Source organism: Gobius niger (assembly GCF_951799975.1).
Source record: "Gobius niger genome assembly, chromosome: 7".
In the NCBI taxonomy this organism is placed as follows: Eukaryota; Metazoa; Chordata; class Actinopteri; order Gobiiformes; family Gobiidae; genus Gobius; species Gobius niger.
Window position 1 is genome coordinate 19683909 of NC_136858.1, and position 22189 is coordinate 19706097.

The window sequence follows — 22189 nt, forward strand, 5'->3', positions numbered from 1 at the left end:
TTCTACTTTTTACTCTTTGTTCGAGCTCTGTAGCCACATTTTACTAAAGACTATCACTGTGTTAATTACAGTAGCGTTGAGCGTCATCAGCAGAAGTGGGCTGTCCTCCTCTTTTTATTTTCTACTGTCCACTGAGGCAGTTGTGTTCGAGAGGACAAAAGGACCATTTTCACTTAGCTCAACGGCCAAATCTGATGTTCGATGCTGAGTATTTATTTAGGTCTAGAAAGGTCTTGTTTTGAAGAACTTTGTACAGTTGTTAATTCCACGGCTGAAATGGGGAGAATTGTTCAGGTGCTCTCACAGCGCATTGTGGGTAACGGGGACAGGTCATAGTTTGGAAATGTGTGTTCCCTCAGTTGGATTTGGTGCCTCTTTTCACTTCACAGACAACCTCAACTTTTTTGAGTCTTGGATTTTCACTTGTTTCTCTCAGTGTCATCACAGCAGTTCGAGTGCAAAGACAGCAGCCTGTGTTTCTAACGGCAGAAATTACTCTTTGTTTCAACACTGTCATTTTGCTGGGGTCTTTGTGATACTTTGAGAAGGTCTTTTGCGGAGCTCGTCAAACTGAAAGACGGCTCCAACTCCAGATTTTAGGCAATCACTTTTCTCTTTATTGATTTCGATGCCTAAACCTCTTGGTTTTCTGTCATGCCTTTGTAGATAGATGATAGTTGTCATAAACGTGACCTGCGGGTGAAAAGAACTGTACTGTCACTTGAGTGATTGAATAGTGACATTTTTCTATCCAGCATGCTTTTGCTAAATAAATGAAATAATTCAGTTATTTGCTATAAACGATACTGTATGAGTATGTATTCAAGTACTGCAGTATGCAGACTATTAAAACACCAGAAACTCCTTTGAGAGCTTCATTTTGTTGTATGTTTCACTTTCTGTATTGAATTCATGTTTTGCATCTCATAGATTTCAGTAACTCTCCCACCATGATGACCAGTGGTAGTTCACAACCGACTCGTCAACATTTGCTGATACTTTTCACCAATCCAGATAGACAGGGTTTTTAAAGATAATATATATATTTTCTTTCTTACCAAGCTTTGTGTTGTTTGTGGAACCCTGTGCAGGATAAATGTTTTTGCCAACGATGGAAGTGTTAAACCACTCAAGCCAGATTTCTGATTAAAATGATAATATAGACAAAAAATCTACAGTTTACCCCCTAATGATCACAGCACCATGGCCCTACCATGAGTGCTTAGAAGTTGACCTTTTAATGAACACTTCAACGCGTCAAACGTGGAAGAAGTAGCATCAAAACATCTTTTGTGGTTCCTCGTCTGACCATAATACACAACTGTATCGTCTGTGGCTGAGATATTCCACACAATTTAGAAAACTAGTTTCATTGGTGACACAAATAAGAGTGGTAGAATCCACAAATATTTCACCTTGACGTTTTTGGTTGTCACATCTTTATGACATAATAATAATCATAATAATACTGTACCCTCTTACTTACATTGGGGTGATAAGAGGTCAGAGTTAATGGGTTTGTGTTGTGTTTACTCTCAAGGGTCATCATTTGAAATCATAATCACACTCACAATCACCAAGACTTTGCCAAAACATGCACTGACGTTTTTTCTGATCAACTGAAATTGTAACTTTAACAAATGCTGTTGACTATTATTTTGTACTGTTGTTAAGTTATATGAAGCTAAAGGGCTGGATTTTAGCCCTTTCGAGTTTGTCCATGCACATTTCAAGACAGCCCTGTGACTTCATGCAATACACGGCCATTCAACCGATGTTCAGTTGTCTTTTTGTCTCCGTTTACATGGCAACCACATTAGCATTAACAAAGAAACTCCAATATATGTTAACTGCCCTTGAATATCTGTAATAAAAATAGTGCTGCTAGAGAAAGAAATCTAAATGTAACAACTTACAATAAATACTTAATAGATTTTTCCCACGTGATTGTGTCTTCTTTTTGTGATTTGTGGCTTGCAGTGTGGACAATGTTCACTAAAAGTTGTGAGGGGAGTGGGTGTGATTCCAGGTTTAATAATAAACTAAGCTTTAATAAATAAACCTTCTTAATTCCAGTAATTTAAACTAATCAAGATGTCTAATGCTCTAATTGAAACCTGCTATTCCGCTTTGCAGCTGAAGCTACTTTCGTAAAGGGTAAATACATATAAAGATTCCAGAAAAGTTCCATTTAAAAAGATTTTTATTCCATCATAAACATCGATCCCCAGTCGCTCTGGACCTTCACATTCAGACCCTTGGCGAGACCACATGCGGAGGACTGCTCTTCACTTCCTTACATCACCATGTGTGTGTGTTTACGTACAGTCTTCTCTGTTTATAGGCATGAGTTTGGGCACTGTGAATGGTTTAGCACATGTTTTGAAAGTTTGTTGTTCTTCAGTCCGTCTTCAGATCCTTTGTCTCTGGTGCAGTCGAGCTGGACTCGGATTCTTCCTGTGTCTTGTCCAAACCTTGGGCTGCGTCTCGATCACCCGCCTGCGTGCCGCCCTTCACAGGAACTGCAGTGTTTGACGAGGAGGCATCTATACTCTCATATGGCTCAGAAGTCCACTAAGATTAAACAGAAAACATACAGCCCACAATTAGGAAAAAATGCTATATTTGATAACTGTCTTGAATTCTGACATAACAATAGAATAAACCAATTTAGGTTTTTAGATGATTATTTCTTGCGACATATTGTGGCTTCTTGTGATGTGAGTAGGGGAGACCGGGGCTATTTGTCTCTTTTTTTCTAGAGTTTGCTGCTCATCAACAGAAAATCCCACAAGAGTCAGACTTGCATTAAATGGAAGTTTGAACCCTTGACCTGAAATAGACCTCACTCTCTTTTTTCTATCATATTGCAATAAATAGTTATTAACACAACAAAATCGACTGTGACAATGTGCCCCAAGTTGGGCAAGTTGTCACAATGTGTGGGGTTGGTTGTCACTATTGTTTTTCATGGAGTTTTTTATGTTAAAGGGACTATACGGAGTTTAAAAATGTTAAAATTATGTATTTTCCTCCCCCTACATGTTCCAGCAATGTCCTAAGGTGTAGAATGAGTCCAGACCTGTTCACAACTGCCTCTAAAATCCTGCACTGTCACTGGAAAAAGTTCGGGTCCGAAGTGCCGTCACGCATGAGCTTAGTATAGAAGGTGCAGTTATGACCTGAGGTGGCAGTAGTATAAAATGGCCAACTTGCATCTAGCCCCTTTAACTTGAAATTTGATAAAGCTTTGTAACTTTTTTTTGAACACAATATGTTTTAAAACAGTTGCAAGGCCACATGCGTTTTTGCTAAATGCTCTATGAGGTGTAAAATGTACAAATTCACTAAAATGACCCAAATGTACGGCCTCTAGAAAAGCTAATGTGAAGATAAAGTGATCAGAAAAACATACTGACAAATGACCCAGTGTTTTTGTGACAAATAGCCCCGAGTGTCAACTTTACCAACAAATGTAAGCTAGCTAACAAACGGCTTTAGCATGCTAGCTCTAAAATGGCTTGTATGTAAACCTGTTCCCCAGCATCTTGGCCAGGACACTCTTGAAAAAGAGATTTTTTTTTTATCCTGGAAAAATAAAGGAAAAAAAAAAAAATCGAAGCTAGCATCTCTGTCTTTCAGATCAGTGTCTTTTGTTTAACGCATTAACTAAAGGAAAGCTCTCATTACAGAAACAAACCAAACATTAAAGTTTGGGAAAAGGCATAAAACAATTCAAATGTGTCCTGTCATGTCTTTAGTCCAAATGAGAAAATTACAATTGGAAGAGAAGAGGAATACCAATACACATATTATATATCAGTACCAACGTACAGCGCCCTCTAGTGTGGCTATAAAAAGCAATGTGACAAATTACCCCGTGTGACAAATAGTCCCGATCTCCCCTATTGTGTCACCTATATAGCAATAACGGTACTGTGTAGTGCTACGCTATAGAAACTTAGATGATGTAGATATAGTTCATTGCACCTGCGTGGCGCGGCTGCTGGATCGGTGTGAGGGCCCCACAGCGATGTTGACACTGGAGGAGGACTGCGTGTCTGTGGTGTTGCCCCCTTCAGCCGCAGACAGGCCAGAGATGACCAAGCCACTGGAGAAACTTCGCTTCCCAAACAGAAGGCTCAGGGTGGAGGAAGATGATGAGACCTGGAATAACAAACACACAAAACACAGAATGTTACTCCTGATTTAGACCCTTTGTCTCAGAGAATTCCAAATCCATGAAAATTGTGAAAACACTTCTTCTATTTTGCAGCACAAATCCAACCATTACTTTTTGACTTTTATCAACAAACAAGGATTTCTCTTATGATAATGCAAGCTGCTGTATGTTGTTCACCTGGCTGGCGCGCTGCTGGTGTTGCGTGGCCTGCAGCTGTGAACTGATCCCACCTGCCCCTGAGAGACGAGGGACCTGGAAACACGGAAGTCACAATGTTCATGACAGCATTTGTACAGTCATTTTAGAAGAGAACTGGCTTAAGGTGTTTGTACCTGTGAGAATATTGAGGCTATAGAAGTGTTAAAGGATAGTTGACTGTTGGACAGGCGCTGCACCAGGCCGTGGGAGGAGCCCGTGTCCAGGATGGGTCCTGATTGGCTGGTAACGGGGGGACGCTGGCTCTGAGGTTGCACTGAACGGCTCCGGTATTCTCTCCTGCCTGCGGTGACACAACGCATCAAACCTTGCACATGCAATGACATAATTAAAAACATAATCATTTTATTCATTTTTGGTCCCTTTACTTTATGGACAGAGAGGATAATGCTGAGGGCACTGCCATATGTGCAGACGGGACTATATTGGCTATTTACAATATTTACAGATCCACAAAATAAACTATTTGATCAAACATACTCAGTAAATATGTATTTGTAAAGATACATTTAAAATATATTATTTTCCAATTTGGGCAATAACCTTGACTTACAGAACGTGTGCTTCTGTCTTCTCCGAGCACACTGTTTTGACAATAAGTCTGTGAAGAGCTAGACTAAAACTAAATATCAAGCATGGGTTTAATTGCTTGAATATTAATCTTGTTTTGAGTGGTTTTCACTCATGTAGACTTGCTTTGCTAGTTTGAGGACATTTCTCACTGGTTCTGAGGTCATCTTGCTTGAAATAAGAAAGTAAAACTGCCAATCGGACAAGTGCAATATTCTTACCCCATGGGCAAATAAATTAACCTGAAATAAAGACAAAATGTATAGTGGCGAGTGAAATAATCTAGTTCAAATGCCCAACTGAATCTTAAAGCAGAACTAAGTAACTCATGCCCTTAGAAGTTATATGGTATGGTTATATGGTATATTTCGAACTGAACAGCAGCCTGGGGACCATGGCCGAAATTTTCGCATGGATTTGGGAACCAATCACAGAACGAGGAGGGACGGCAAGACGATGACGCGCTATTCGATATACGGAAGCTTGTAGTTTATTTACGGATAAAAAAGAAAAAGTTTATTTATAGATCCAACATGACAGCAGCAGACACAACGCTATTTTTCGATCAAGCTTTAGACTTTATTCTAAATAGTTTAGCTCAAAAGTTTACAGCGGGTACGTCATACGTCATCTCATACTTTGATACGATTGGCTGTGGCTACGTGCAGACGCATGATAGACATTCGTAGCGGCCAATAAACGGCTATGGACGATCATAAACCACACCTTTCCTACGAGAAAATTAATTGGTGGTCCCCAGATTAAATATCCCTTGTGATTTTAGTCTGGCGTTAGCCAGGCTAGAGACCATAAGCGCCACTGCAGGTGTCGTAGCATGTTACATTTCTTTACTCATTAATTGCCCGTGAGAGTAAATACTACACTGACAAAAAAGACAAAGGGAGAGAGGGATATTGTACATCCAATTACACAATGGAGATATTTTTTTTTACTCAAACTTGGCTGTAAATACTGTTTAAGTGGCGCTAGCCTGCAGTTAGCTTTCCCCGTTAGCCTGTTAGCTTCTTCTTTGTGATTCCATTAGTGTGCATGGTTTTCTGGCCAGAGACACCGGGGGAGATGAAAGACCCCCCCCAACCATCCCATCATCATTTGTATTACCCCCAGAAGGACTACGAACAGGATTTATTAAGGAAAACAAGTTACTTAGTACTGCTGTAACTAGTCAAAACAACTCAAACTATTATGCTCATTTTGAGACATTTAAACTGATCTAGGTATTGTTTAACCTCTGAATTGAATGCACAGTGAAATACAAACCATTAACTGAACATAATATAACTGATGATGGTATAACTGCGCGGGGACATTACCGGAGTTGTGGTGCCGGCGGCTGTGTGAGCTGCGCGCCCTGTTCTGGTAGAGGCTGAGGCTGTTGGACGTGACCGACGAAGGCCGATTGTGGCTCAGAGACAACGAACCTCCCGCTCCACAGTCGACGTCCTCTATGTTGACGCCACTGTTACAGCTGGTCAGGTTGTCTTTCCGCACCCTGCAAAGCACACACACACACTTAGATTTATTTATTCATGTTCGCATCAGTGTAACCCTGCAGAAAGGCATCAAATATTCACTGAGCCTGCACTGTGCACTGAGGAACAGGGATTACATAAGTCCATCACACACGGGCTACTTTTCCTCCTAAAGCTGTTAAACGTTTCTGAGGATCTTGGTTCCTTGGCGGCGACTTAGAAGAATTAGGACAATGACTTTAACTTTAACGCCAATGACACAGGTTTAGCAATCTACTCTAATCTGAAAGGAAAACTCAACCCTTAAGGAGCTTAGCACAGAGCAGTGCAGTTTGTGTGTATAAGTGTGTAAAAAAGCCCATGCCTTAGTTAGAACGTTTTACAGAGGGCAGGAATTGACAGTGAAAGTGATGTTGATGTAAAAAGACTCAATGGAAGCTGGGAGTGCCGGGGCAGCAGAAAGTTAACGATATTGGCCCAGGCCCGAGTCTTTTTCAGCTGGCACACCCTCTGTCGCTTCTTTTGAGGAACATTAAATCAGAAGTGCAGCCAAACGTCTGTCCAATCAATATGTGTAAATCCAAAGAGAGACTCGAGCATTACGCTGCTATTTTTAACTATTATAAATGTTTAATCATGTCCATATGTAGACAAGGGGAGAAGGAAGGTAGATGGTGTAGCAATGTGATTATATTGTGAACCCAGCTATTCTAATTAATTACCCACACACCTCCAGGAAAGCCCTATCCATGCTAAATGTACAAGTTGACTCGATCACTCGAGCGCTACACATTACTGACCGTAACCATTTGGAGCAGAACCATAGGCGGATGGCGTCCAGGCTCAAAGCTCCTCCTCCGATGCTGCTCAGCGTTCTGTGTGTTCCCGCGTAGGATGTTGTCAGTGGAGACACATACCTGTGAGGTAAGAGAAACAGGGTTATTTCATCACGAACCTCTATGAAGACCTTCACATTCGTGCCTATCCGGAGGACCATATGTGGAAAACGATGCGGCTAACGCTACATTATAGTAGACAGCTAAACATACTCAATAATAGAGCAGAACAATGGATCCCACTCAAATAGAAACCCTGTAGTTTACACTGTTAGCAGTACCTATTTCAGTCCACTCTCAATTGTTGATTTGAACTGACTCTAGATTTGAACATAAGTCTATACGTCACTCATGAGAAATTGCACTTGGTTATAATATTTCATAGCCTGGCAGTTCGAGATGTTGTCTGCTTTTTATCTTATCTGTATCAAACAGCACGCGGTCACACTTCATAGGCAGGCTAAGAGCTAGCAGCCGAAACAAGCAGGTAAAGACAAGGGTATATAAACAGTTCTCAAAACAAAGCACCTCCTTATTAATATCGTTTTGCCTTCCAAGTGCCACTCGGCCTAGATCAACCAAATCAGGACTAAAAATGATTGAACTTAAATTGGGACTAAATTAAGTCTAAACTGGGTGTAAACGTGTGGACCAGAAGTAACACCATTACTAACGCATGTCTAAAAATGAATCTAAATTAATAAAATCCTGGTGCAACATGACAAGTCTACTTATGAAGTCTAAATCGCAAGTCTCGCCGTGGCGTACATGGGGTATCCCAGGGGCTGATCGCAGGACGAGTTGACCATGTTCCTCAGGGCTTGTTTGGAGTTCTGGATGCTGCCGCGCTCTGGGTTGCGATTCCGTAAAAACACCAGCTCCTGTTGCTGTCCCGCCCACAGACCTCGCACACACTCCTTATTGATCTGCAATGAAATGTCGACAAATGACAAGGTAAGACAGCACACATGAAGACAGATGCTTTAAGAGGGGAGATGAGGTGCAGCGCGACCGACAGCTCAACCCAAAGGACAGTGAGATTTATGAGTTCTTAAAGCAGAGAAACATATGATTAACTGCCATTAACGAAATGCACTAAAGGTGAGGGACATGTTTTATTTCTCAAGCAGGGCTATGTTTTATGGAATGTGTTAAGTTTATGTTGTCTTTCACACATTTGCTTCACCTTGATGACCTTGAAGCTGAGGTGGCGCTTGTACAGCATGATAATCTTGTACTCGTCCGTCCCGTCATCAATCATGTGTCTGAGCGTGAGCAGAGTGTCGCGGCTGGACAGCACAGCTTTACGCCACGCCGGGTCACTCTCATGGCAGATCACCAGGCTGCTGCGGTAGTTTGTGATGGCTTCGTACAAGATGGAGGCCTCCTCGGTCTCCTCCAGGCAAGTGAAGTGATCCTAAATGCATGCAATTGTATGTTACATTTTTCACAATGCCTGAACTGATATTGGTTCTTACAAATGGTTCATGTGCATTTACCTGGTGCAGTTTAAGGCTCATTCTGACTGCGGGAGCGACAACCTTTTGCAGGAGGTCAAGATCAGCAAAGACCCACTCATCTTTGGTGGCAATCCGGAAATCTCCTTTGAACAGTGTATTGAATCCGTATAGAAATGACTCCAGGCTTTGAGAAGCAGAAGAAGAAAATGAATGAGTGCTAAGAAGCAAGAAAAACATTTTAGTTTAGCTGTGATCAAATCTGACTCAAAATACAGCCAGCTACAGGTTAATGTATCCAACAGCACCATCTTCGTAGTGTGTACTGCAATGCTGTATAGTACAAAGTGTACAAAAGGTAGAAAAACTTGGAACTTTCTTTATAACATTAACAGTAGAGATAACAGCAGAGATATCCTGACTTCCTCATCCATGCACACTTCCTCCAGGTCTTCCCAATCCTAAGGCGTTCCCAGGACAGCAGCTGTGAGACATAGTCCCTCCAGAGCGCTCTAAGTCTTTGCCCGAAATTTGTCCCCATTACACTAGGCCCCAAAAGAAGCTACTTACAGCGGGAACCCTATGTTTACATGCACTTCATAAAAAGACACATTTGCATATTTTTTCTCACTGTCTGACATGAAGCCAGAATTAACTTTTTTTTATTTTTTAGGTCAATTAGAATATATGAAAAAAAAAATCTACACAATTGTTTATTACTGTTTACAAAACCAAAAGTTTAAATACATTTCATTAATATTTGGTAGAATTTCCTTTAAGCCATTTAGGCCAATTTGTAACCAGTTTGGCAGTTTGCTTTGGTTCACTGTCCATGTGGAAGACCCATCTGCGCCCAAGCTTTGACTTCCTGGCTGATGTCTTGAGATGTTGCTCCAACATTTGCACATAGTGTTCTTTCATCATGATGGCATCTATTTTGTGAAGTGCGCCAGTCCCTCCCGTAGCACAACAACCCCACAGCATGATGCTGCCACCCCCGCATTTCACAGTTGGGATGGTGTTCTCAGGCTTCTCCAAGATTCCCGTTTTTCCTCAAAACGTGATGATGGTCATTATGGCCAAACATTCCTCATCAGACCACAGGATATGTCTCCAAAAATTAAAGTCTTAATAGTTTTTTTTTATTTGCCAACTCCAATCTGGCTTTTTGACGTTTCTTTTGGAGTAAGAGCTTCTTCCAGGCAGAAGACCCTCTCAGCTTATGTCGGTACAGTACTTGTTTCACTGTGAATAATGAAACTCTTACCTGGTTCAGCAGCATCTTCATCAGGTCTTGTGCATTTGTTCTTGAGCTGATATTCACATTTCAGACCACAGCACTTTCATCGCAGAACCCGTCTTTTTTCTGACCTGTATGATCGCTGGTCATTTCCATCATAGTTTTAACCACTTCAAGTGTCTTGAAACTGCACCCAAGGATGAACCAGACTTGTGCTTCCAAGGTCATGACATCATCATCTGGGCTTTCCCAAATTGTTTGTAGTATAGCAATCTTAGTGTATCTAAACTTTTGGTTTTATAAAAAGTAATACAAAATTGCACAGAAAATTCTATCTCTCATTCTTCTGGAATTTGACAAATAGAAATATTTTCAAAAAGTTTCATGTCAGACAGTGAGGAAAAAACTGCAAATGTGTACCTGACTGAAATGACATGTACTATTTACCTGTTAGACATGTTGTGAGACGCAGTACCAAGCGATCTTCTTCCCAGAACAGAGAGAGCGTAAGAGAGTGTGACCAAAGGAGAGTCTTCATCACAGTCAACAGGCTAGAAGAAACAGAGGTCGAAAAGGTTAACTAATAAGACTACTCCTTACCTCAGCAGTGACTTCACATTCATAGATGACGTTTATTACAGTTTCCATCTTGCTCGAGCAGTACTGGATCCACTCCAGGTAGACATTGCAGAAGCTGGCGCGGGTCACCCCCTGCAGGCAGTGCACGTAGTCTTCATCGATCTTCACACTGAACACCTGCGGGTCGCGCTCAATGTGGTGCCACTTTGTGTACGACTGCAGCGCCTCTTGAATAGACTCATCCTTCAACCAAGTGGGCAGTTTGGGAGAGTGCACCAGGTAGTAAATAATACTCTGGGGACAGAACACCAGGCATTGACAAGTTTATATTTGTTTTGCCTTTTCCTTTCATTTTTAGGACTTTATTTGTCAATATACATTCAAGGTGGACAAAGAAATAGCACAGATCAGGTGAAGGGAATATCTTGATTTAAACAAGCAGGTAATCCACCAGTGTTTATGGACATACTATGCACATACTCATTTGTATGAGTCCTACCTTTAGGTAGTATGTGATGAGCAGCTTGCGGAGGTCGTACACCTGTAGCATAGTCGCAGCGTTGTTCTCACTTATGCTGTATCCCTCCAGCAGATACTTTGTGGCCATCACCTCCCAGGCCAGCCAGCGCAGGTTAAAGGCCGCATTACAGGACAACATATGTGGAAGGTGCCCAGGCTCACAGCAGCAGCACGCATCATCCTCCTCAACCCCCTCTGTGATAGCCTCTACCTCCCTCTGCTGGCAGTATGTACCTATGACAAGAGACGCCTTGATCAGACCAGAAGCCAGAGCACAAGGATTCGATCTCAAAAGTCACTTATTCTGATGGCTAGATGATTGAATCTGAGAATTTTCCTTGTAATAGACATTCAGATACTAATGAGTATGCACAATTGACTGTATACCTCTGAACTCCAGTCCTCTGAGTTGGAAGGTGACCAGACCATTACCAATCTCAATCAGGTGGACCAGGGCGTTAAGGTAATCTGAAGCAAGTATGAAGCAGTCTCCAGCGCTGCAGTTGCCCCATCGACCCAGAAGAAGATCCCCACAAAGTGAGTGCTGGAGTGAACGGGTCAGATACTCATAGAAGATGGAGTTAAGGTTGTTGTCGTCACATCCTGGGGACATGGAAGTGAAAGAATAAAAATAACCAAACGAAAGACTCCAAATGTGACAAAATACAGCATGTTAATTATTCTCTCACCTGTTTCTTTATCTACTTGTGAAACCAATCGACTGTTGGAGTTGTCGATACGCTTCGTGCTACATGGGATTGAGGGGACAAAAAAGTTGTATCTTTCATTGCACAACAAAACACTGACTGTTTACAGAAAACATCAAAGCTGAGTATGTTGAAGCATCGTCATTGGAAAAAGAGGAACAGAAGAGAAGGCTATTGACGTCACAGACTCAAAACAGGAATCACTCAGAACAAGTTTGAATCAACCTTAATCTATGATCAAAGTAAAAGTCACAAATAGCTCCACTACAGTCTTCTCTTTCCTGTCAGTGTCTTACTTGTAATTGCGCTCCCAGAACTTGATGGGCCGTGGATAGGAGGAGATGAATATGGCGCTGCCCAGGAAAGGAGCCAGAGGAGTGTAAAAAACTGTGGTGAGCAGCGTCTGGAGCAGCAGCATGGCAGAATCTGGGCGCACACTTGAGTCAAGGCGAAGCCACTTGAATTACACAAACGTGTCACATACAAAGACCTCAGTGAAAGGATACGAGGCACAGCGAACGGCTGAGCAAAGGCATGAAACGCACTTCCCCAAGCGATCTGCCACGGGGCGATGTAAACGAGAATGAAATGCAGCTTCAAAAGCAGCTCCCGCATCTGTTCAAAGAGAGACACATCTTGAGATGAACTATAGCAACATTGTGTTATTTTCTGTAGGTCAACAACATCTTGTTTCTCACTTTGTGGAAGACAATGGACATGACGAAGAAGTCCAGGAGGAAGCTCTCTGAGGCGCGTGGACAGTCAAAGTGGAAAAACACCAGTGTGAAGAGAAGTGTCAAAAAATGAAAACTGGGATCACAGAAGGAGGAGCGGAGGAGTTTGAGCCCGGCGACAGTTGTCAGGAAGACATCGCAGCTGAAGAGGAACAAATTCTATTACGTTTGAAACTATTATACATGTTAAAGGAATAGGCCACCGTTTTTCCATACTGAGATATGTTCTTACCTGAGCTTAGACGAGTTGATGTGTATCTGTCTGGTCTTTACGTTTTCACGCAGCCGCGCAAAGATGTTGTTAGCCTGTCCTCCTCTCCTCTATGGACCCTATTATCTATTTGAGCGTTCACACGATCCAAGTATAGTTACAAAAAATTAAACATGTCGATTTTGTTTAATTTTCTTTAACTATACTTGGATGGTGGAACTACTCACGTAACCATATTTAAATCGGAAAAAGCTTGGTCGCTTCTAACTTCACCCCCGTTTGGCCCCATAGTGGAGAGGAGGAGAGGCTAAATGCTAACAACATCTTTGGTCTTTTTGAGCGCACCCACAAAGACCAGACAGGTACGCATCAACTCGTCTAAGTTCAGGTAAGAACATATCTCAGTATGCAAAAACGGTGGCCTGTTCCTTTAATGAAATAATAAACTCAAGTGCATTCTCTATGGAAAGTTAATTTAGCCTCTTACTGAATTCCTAGCTTCTTGCGGTGACTAAGAGCAAAACCATCATTGGTCAGGGCACTCAGGATGATGGCAGGGTAAACCACATACTTCTCAAAGCACAACAGGCCAACATACAGACGCTCAAACCACATCAGCACTGCATCTTCTGCAAAGCACATAGAGGATCACACATTGCATAGAGCCTCCAATAAAAGAGTATCATGAAGAGAGAGAGAGAGAGCAAAGAGAGCCATCATTTGTCAAGAGTATCCCACCTCTGGGCTCAAACTGATAGTACTCTTTGGTCTTCAAAACTGGATGGGAGATCCACAGCCACGGGTGATGCTTTCTTAGTTGAGGAATCAGATAGTGGGTCACAAAGCCCACTGTTCCCGCTAGAGCGTACAGTACAATTGTCACAAAAGGCTGTAAACAAAAGAGACATACAGCCAAGATTAAATATATAGTTGAAACACTGGTCAAAATGAAAATGTTATGTCAGGACCTTACCTTCAGAGAGAGAAACACAGTACTTGCTGTGATGGCAAACGTGAGAATGTAGGCGACTGAGCACACGACCAGATCAGAGAGCAGTATGTCCTTCTGAACAACAGAGAAACGTTTTAGTGTCTATAAGTGCTAATAATTCATTTCATCAACACATGAATAGTGTAGTTACTTTTGGCAAAGCTTTCATGGTGCTCACAATGTCTCAATAAAGAAATAGTGTAAAATGTGAATCAATGCAAGCAAGACAATCCCCCTAATGTCAAGTCTCAATCACTTACAATACAAGGTAAGCATAAACTGCAGCAAACAGATAAATAAGCAGATAATTGTGAAAGTGAAGATATCCAACCACAACACATACAAAATGTTTATGTATTCTTCATATTATTAAATATAGTGTTAATTGTTACCATAGAGTTTTGCAGTTTTTCTGGCAGTGGGTCTTTGATGTCAGTATCTTCCTCCTCCTCTTCCTCACTCTCCACTAGAGTTGGCATAAGCTTTGACTTGATCAGAGACCTATTACAGCATGACATTTTTTTTTAGCTGAGACAAACAGAAAATCCTTTTGTAGCTCAACAACTCAACATGATGAACAGTTACATTAGCACAGTGGGGTCACTGCTCTGCCGGCTGAGGTGATATGAAAAGACCACGAGAAGGCCACAGAAACCGGAGAACAATGCCGGAGTGTGCTGCTCGTCCCAGGGCTCCTGCATCAACCGAAACAAAGACCGTTTGCTTAATGTGTGTATGTGTAAAATGAATTGTTTCGTTTTACCTTGAGAGCGCCAAAGCAGAACCCATAAAGTAGAGACAGGGCTAATAGACTGCGCAGGATGCTGTACACTGCGGAAACCAGACTTGTAGCCGCTGAAGCACAACAAGAGAGAAATAACTTATATGTTCATGAGTATGTTTTATAAAGAAACATAGTAAGGAATTAAGCCTAATAGGCGCAGTACTACATGCACACAACAAAGAAATGTCAACAATTCACGCGCATCTAGGGATGGGACGATTTTCCATTTGAAGGTATGCCACAGTCAGAATGCAAACTGAAATGATCTGTCATAACCCCCTGCCTTAAACCAATGCATTTTCTCCAGTCCAGCTTTACCCCAAATCTAAAAGGTTGTAGCCTATAGGCCAGTGTAACGCCTCATTTGAAAGCTAAGACTTACTTGCGTTTTTGTTGCTCTATTGTTGCGTGTTCATCCTCATTTTCGTTGCTATTTTGACCATTTTCATCAAGAAGCTTTTAGACTTGGGTAAAGCCGAACTGGGTAAAATGTGCTTGGTTCAGGTGGGGTTTAAGAGGTTCACTACATTTACACTATTCAAAATGACAATAATGAGTTAATATAAAAAAAAAATTGGGCTAGTAATGAAAAAAAAAATATATATAAAAAACCTTAATGTTAAGAAAATTATACAATATCACTCTATTTTTGGCCACAGATACTATACCTTAATAATCTCAGTCCCGTCCCTATGTGCATCTCTAAACTTGAACGGCCTAAAATGTCACCAACCTGTCCCGCCGAAAAAGTGCATGTCAATCTGCTCCAACAGGTAGATGGTGAAAGTGTTGATTTGTGGAAAGAGACCCACTAAGAACGTGACGGGGAAGCAGTATGTGAAACCTGTTGAGGGAGAACACGTACTTCAGTCACCATGTTGGGTAAGTTGAAACCCGCCCACATTTGTAAGCATTGATCCCTACCTACTAACATGTCCCGTATGAAGCTCAGAGCATCATGGCAGACGATAGTGACCCCGTACATGTTAGAGATGGGAAGGTCCTTTATAACGAGCAGCTGCTCTAACACCCAGATCAGAGTGCAGAAGATGCAGAAGTAGGCGGCACGACTGTAGGCCACCAACTGATTATGACCCTGGAGATGATTTACACAATGATGATGCACCTGAAGTTTCACTTGATAGACTTTCCATTCAGCATCATCCACTTACATGTGTAGGTGACGCTGCATCCGGCTGAACACTCTAAAATGGAGACAAACATTATTTTAAAAAGCAGAAAGAGAAATACTGAAACTGACATTGGAGATTTGAGAGTTCATTTGGAGAAGCTAGCCTGACGTCAAAGTTGATAGAGAATAAATTCAATCACTATTAATCATACTGGATTACGCTGTACCATCTCTGTCGTATAAGCTCTACAATGAACACCGTATGTTTTGGCTTGCATATCAGTATGACACTCAACAGAGGTAACGTATCCCTCTTCATAGCCAGCATTGAATGGTCAGAAAAGTGCAGTGGAACTCAATGTCTTGAGTTCATGTCTCTTGGTCAAGCACTGATGCTACATAAACTGCTCAACAAAAGTAACATCCACAAAATGTAATGTTCTGTTACCTATTTCTTGCTCATTACCTTTAGAAGAGAATAATGGCAGCTGGCAATGACCAGGCAAAACTGGAACACCCAGAAGTCTTTGAAGCAGCCATGATTGAGAAGCACAAAACCCAGGAAGGACACCAGGAATGCCATGAACACCGCCGCAAGATTCTCTCGGACATCTTGATTTCTGAAGGAAGGAGAGAAACACATCTGGATGTGAAAGAAAGAACAAGATACGTAATGATCCTTCTTTTATTTATTTACCTGTCCAAAAGTGCCATCAAAGTCAGACGGTCATAGAGGATACTAATCCATTTTCCTGGAAATAATCTGAGTTTGTAATAAATTTTCTGTTTTGGCTTCTCCTGAGTGGATGCTTCTGATGACTCATCCAAGGAGTCTTCTTCCTAATACACACACCATTATGCATTGACATCAACATCAAAGGCACTCAGGTAATTATTAATAAAAAGATGATTTTAAAATGAATACCAAGAAAAGACACCAGCAATGAAGATCTGTAATAAAAATGGAACAATGGCATGCATTTATTGAAATGGTAACCTGAAAGATCTCTGGGTGTGTCCTCCGTGGCCGGAGCCTGTGAGCAGGGATGATGCGCCGCTGGAAAGGACAGTCAGAATGACCCATCAGCCCGTCCTGACACTCAGAGTTGGACGAGGTGGACAGCAGGTCACTAAAAGAACCAGCGAAATCCATAAATAAAGGCAAATGTACATATTAAATACACATTAATGAGCGTAGAAAGGAAGAACGAAAGGTAGAAGTAAAGGCAGTAAAGAATGATAATACCACATATTTCCCGTAATGAGTTCAGCTCCAAGTGGCAAGTTTAGGGCTCTCTCTGCATAGAGCTTACGTGGCCTATCTCCTAATGGGATAAACACAGAGTGACACATATGACGCCAGACTACCCATAATATTCACTAAATACTTTGAGATCATCCACTTACTGTGCACAGTGTGGAAAGTGTAGGCCTCTTCTTTGTTGGTGGCCTCTGGTCTGCAAATGACCTGCAGCATGGAGCTTTCCGACTGAGAGGTCTGTGAGGGCAATGAATCGTAATCTGGGTCTTTCTCTGTCTGGGGACTTAAATCACAAAGTTACAGGTTAGAGTAAAAGAAAACATCATCAGTAATTATTCAAACTGCAGCACTTTGTACCTGTCTGGGGAGACTATGGGGATGTGTATGGGTGGGATGGCCTGACGGGTGGGCAGGCTGGAAGGAGGTTTAGGCCTGTCTGGTTTGGCATTAGCACTGGTCTCTGTGATTGCCTCATTTGTTGGGGAGGTTGTACTTGGATTGTCTATGAATAAAAACATTTCACTTGAGATATTTCATTATTTAATATATAGTCAAATAAAATTACCTTCTGCAACAGCCACTTCCTTTTTGTCCACAGATTTTTCTTCGTCCTGCGCACTTGCACCGCCCCCTCGAGTGCTTAAGGACTCTAGCATCGAAACAAACTCCAGGAAATTAGACTCATTGGGAATCTGACCTTCCTTTGCCTCCAGATCTGACTTGGAACTTGTCATGGTTGTCTGAAAAATAGACAAATATCAGAGTAACAATGGTCGCGGCGTTTGTGAATGAGATATAATAATACAAATAAAAACAGATCCCAAAATATGATTGTTCTTTCTTTAAGACAAAGGACTGTAAAGCTCAACATACTGTATTGGCGCGATCCGAAAGGAGTACTGCATCTTTCCCACTGTCCATGCTGAGCCCTCGGATATGTGTTCTCCCTCCAGGTCCATATCGGCCCAAAGCAGGCGGAATACGCAGAAACCCCCGCGTGTCCGGTCTACCCTCCAGGGGGTCGGTGTCATCAGGGTGCGAGTTCACGTCGATGCCCGAAGAGCTGTTGTCATTGGTGACCTGTGGGCTGGGCGTGCTCTCCGAAGTCAGCTGTAGTGCCAGGTTATCCAGCCCTGTTTCTGGGCACTCCACGGTGGGCGAGTCAGAGCTGGTGGTTTCCCTGCAAAGGTGGAACTCCTCGGTTGGACTCAGTTGTTGTTTGGGCGTCTGATCGTCCTCAGAGCCTGTTGCTCCTTCTCTTCTTTGCAAATCCGGCTGCTCCTGGTCTGGGGAGTCAAAGGTGATGACAGGGATCTTGATGTGGCATTCCCCAGCATCCTTCTGTGCCTATCGAGAAAAAGGGTACATTCAACATTTAACACCTATCATACAGCTAGGTAAGTGATGCCATCTTTGATTTATTTCGCAGATGTTAGTTGTTGACCCACTAACATCTGATTTATCCATTTCTTGAACTACTATGTGTTTAGAATAATTACAGCATCCCCCTCCCCAATCATCTTATTTGCTCATCTGTGCTCAACAAATATGAGTTTCCATAATGGTGGAGAGCACTTGTATAATGTTCCCTTGCAAAATGCCAAACCTGTGCATTCTCTAGCAAGCTCTGCTTCACACTCTCCTCCAGCTGAGCAGCGGTCTCAGGGTCACACGACATGGTGATGATGATTTTAACGGTGTCGTTGTCATCCAGCTGAGACGAGACGGGGCCTGGACCAGAGTTATCCACCAGAACTACTTCTATCTCATCTGAGCAAAACGCCTCTTCTTCTTCCTCCGACTAAATATAAGGACAATTAATGAAACTTATTTTGTTGTGAACAGTATGTTTAACATCAAAAGGTATTCTGTACCTGCAGAGGCAGTTCTGGTATATCCACAAACTCATCATCATCATGTTGTGAGCTCTGCAGTGAGTTGTTGTTGGCATCCGAGGGATCCTTTTGTACTCGATTTTCCTCCTCACTCTCATCTCCACTTCCTTTAGAGGGAGGCAGCCCTTCATCTGCTGTGTCCTGGTCTGACGCCTCTTTTTCTTCATTTTCTCTTTGTTCTTTTTCTGAATCATTGTCTGATGATTTTTGCTTTTCTGTTTGATCGAACCTTGTGTGAGAGTTCTCACTGTCCTCTTTTCTTTTCACTGCTGGCTCAAATATGTCTTCTTCCACATTAGCAGTCCCGCTGGAGGATGTGGGGCGTACGTCTTCTCTCTCTGTCTGGGACGGGGGTCTCTGCTGGGCCTGCAGCAGGGGGGCAGCCTGGTCTGGATTAGGGCTGGAGAGGTCATCAGGGGAGGGCTCTGGACTGGGCTGTAGGCCGACTGCCAATGGCCTCTGCTCTGCAGTGCTCAGAACTTGTCCTGTGTTGGACATCATTTCAAATTATTCAAAGGATTTTTGCATGGTCATATTTTAGCGCTAGTATTCTATCAGTGAATCATTCTGACTGGCTCTGACTAATCACAAGTGCATTAGGTCACATTGAACATTTAGAGGAATTAATCAATTTACTACGCTATGTAAAACTGAACTGCTCTTAGTCTTGGCTAAGAAAACGATGTATCGGCCAAAAAGGAAGTTGTCTGACCAAGCAAAAATTCAATGCATCTGTTGTGTTAAATGTTTTTTACTTTTGATAATAATCTCACCTTCAACAGTTTTCACGTCGTCAGATTTTAAGCCCTCCTGACCAGAAGACAAATCAAAACAATTATGTTACAAATGTGAACTGATACAGCTTTCAATATGTCTTATTTATTGTGTTTAGATATTTTTTATTGTCTATTTAATGTGAACTTACCACTCCTATCAGGCCTGGGTCAGTTTCCGTCTGTTTCACAGTCACTTGGATCACAGGACTGGTGCGTTTTCGACCCAACATGGACATCGGGACACTATCTGGCACAGTACTGCTTTTCCTGGGAGACAAAAGGAAGATTAAGAACATTAACTGCTTTTCAAGATCAGAGACTTTGAGAATGAAGCAAATAATATCACATAGAATAGCAGCATTGGTCAAAGAAGAGGTCCTTGAGGATAGACTTCATACGAAGGGCTCAAAAGACTTCAATCAACCCAGTCCAGTTGACGATATTTGCAAATCTGCACTACGCCACACTGCATGTTTGAATTTGGGGTCAGAAAAGTCTTGTATTCATTGGAGAGATTCACATTGACCTAGATATCATAATAACTTGCCTCACTGGGGATCTTCATTGGGTCATTACAGAATAGATTTCATCCAATCATATTTGGCTCTAATATGTTTGTCTATGTCATGCTACTTGTATCCTTGGTTAAAAAGATAATGAAAACACAAGATAAAGAAGTGTGAGATGTTTACTTCATATTACCTTATACCGGCAGAGCAAGCGTCTGAAGCATTACTCTTCTTGTCTTGAGCTTTACTGAGGTCAGAAAGACTGTTTCGGACCACTGCCTCGCCTTCATCGAAGAGCACATGTAGCCGGTAGTTGGCCAACTTGATAAGGATGAAGAAAGCAGTGATGGAGGAGCAGTATATGCTTAAAGCCATGGTTGTCGGAGGTAGTGCCTTGGAGAAAAAAACATATTTGAAAACGTTATATTTTAATCAACCTCCATCTCTAAAACTTGGTGAGAAGTTTACCCAAAGTACAAGGCATTATTAGTTGTTCCATAAACATCAATTAATAGAACAGATGACATATGCGATCCAGATATGGCCAGATCATCTGCCTAATGTCTGCCCCAGGAGGCCTGGTGAGCTATTGTGAGCTTAATTTGCAGTGCTTTAGTTTGTACTTTGAAATATGTAACATGGCAGCAGCTCTTTCAGAGAGAGCAGCTTTTTGCAGAAGCAATTGCTGTTTCCAAACACAAGACACAGCTGATTATGAACATGACTGGAAAGTTGGCCCGAATAAGCAATTAAACTTTGCTAAATATAGGAACTATAACAATCGTTGTTCATTAAATTGGCTTCCTCTTCACTGTGGCTTTGAAATAAAATTGTAATCTAATGCTGGAGTGATTGCTGGTCACCTGTGAAGAACAGTTGTAGCCCACACAGGACAAAAGCGAATCACAAACGCAAGCCAGGCACGCATTCAGGAGCAGCCATGCGTCCTCTCACTGCATACAGGAAAAAAACACTGCGACAATGTCCATTCATCTGATGTGACCCTGTATTTCTGTAGCAACCAGACAGTCATGATTCTGGCAGGTTGTTGCAGAGTCGCAATGTTTTCTCGGAAAAGAACGCATGACACGCTCTGCTTCCGTCAGGCAGCCTATAGCGGCCTTGAACGTCATGTTATGAGTGCACATTGTAACTCACCAGATGGAGAGACAAAGGTAACATCAGGAGGAAAATCCACAAATATAGGTGGCACGAGTTGTTGAATTTGTTCTGATCCGGATCATGGTACCAGCCACCAGTCAGAGATGCCCATACCCCCTGGCGCAGGGTCTGCACAACCTGGGAGCCCATGTCTCCCTCGCTCTCCTCCTCCCCGCTCAGGTTGGACGGGTGAATGATGCTGCTGCTAGGCTACAGTAAAATGATGTTTATAATGCGCAGCGAGCGCTACGCCTCCATGTTGGGGCGATAGATTGTATCCTTGTCTTTCATCGCTTAGCTCGTCCTCGGCGTCGTCCTAAAGCCTGTGCTTAGTTGCTCCGGTGCTGATGTCTCGATCTTCATCTTGTCCTGTTCACCTCTCTGCCTCTCTACTCCAGCATCCTTTGGTGCGCAGCATTCACCACGTCCTTCCCACAATTCCTCGGCCCCTCCCCCATGTTATCCTTTCCTTCTGTGTTTTCAGATTGGGCCAATCACAAAGGAATATTTATACTCTAGAACTACTACAACAATCAACAATTACTAGTACTACTTCCACTACTGCTACTACTTTTTAATAATAATAATAATAATAATAATAATAATAATAATAATAATAATAATAATAATAATAATAATAATAATAGAAGCGGATCATACTATTTATTGTTTACATTATTATTATTATTATTATTGTTGTTATTATTGTTATTATTGTTATTATTGTTATTATTGTTATTATCATTGATTACTACAGGCTGATATTTTTTACTACAACAGTTATTGTGGAAGCCCTCGAAAAGGGAGGATCAGTCCAATTATATATCTAGGTCTAAAATACCGCGCTTCTTTTATCATTAAACTGCAACTGGAGGGCTCCCATTATCCCAGAGTCCAGAAAGGAAAACATTCGGTTGTAGGGAGAAAGGTGCAAA

The 22189-nt window shown here is 42.0% G+C and overlaps 1 protein-coding gene across 2 annotated transcripts; it reads right to left on the bottom strand.

The window, feature by feature from the left end:
- Window positions 1-228: 228 nt before the first annotated feature.
- On the bottom strand, window positions 229-21696 carry pcnx2 (pecanex 2). 2 transcript variants are annotated; one of them, XM_079559632.1, is made up of 40 exons: window positions 21252-21696; window positions 20287-20486; window positions 19734-19851; window positions 19582-19618; window positions 18788-19293; window positions 18520-18714; window positions 17787-18260; window positions 17479-17653; window positions 17271-17415; window positions 17060-17196; window positions 16902-16977; window positions 16650-16782; window positions 16350-16492; window positions 16119-16272; window positions 15693-15725; window positions 15445-15616; window positions 15254-15364; window positions 14500-14591; window positions 14322-14431; window positions 14129-14237; window positions 13719-13811; window positions 13484-13634; window positions 13233-13374; window positions 12499-12676; window positions 12307-12415; window positions 12097-12226; window positions 11783-11841; window positions 11481-11696; window positions 11074-11327; window positions 10635-10868; window positions 10443-10546; window positions 8798-8942; window positions 8485-8715; window positions 8067-8224; window positions 7263-7379; window positions 6304-6482; window positions 4516-4682; window positions 4361-4435; window positions 3991-4167; window positions 229-2574 (listed from the first exon to the last, which is right to left on the bottom strand). In XM_079559632.1, the coding sequence occupies exons 1-40, from the start codon at window positions 21402-21404 to the stop codon at window positions 2401-2403; spliced, it is 6366 nt and encodes a 2121-aa protein (XP_079415758.1). In that variant the 5' UTR covers window positions 21405-21696; the 3' UTR covers window positions 229-2400. The 2 variants fall into 2 exon arrangements, with proteins under 2 accessions (XP_079415758.1, XP_079415757.1); XM_079559631.1 differs by having other exon boundaries at window positions 16899-16977.
- Between the last annotated feature and the right edge of the window lie 493 nt (window positions 21697-22189).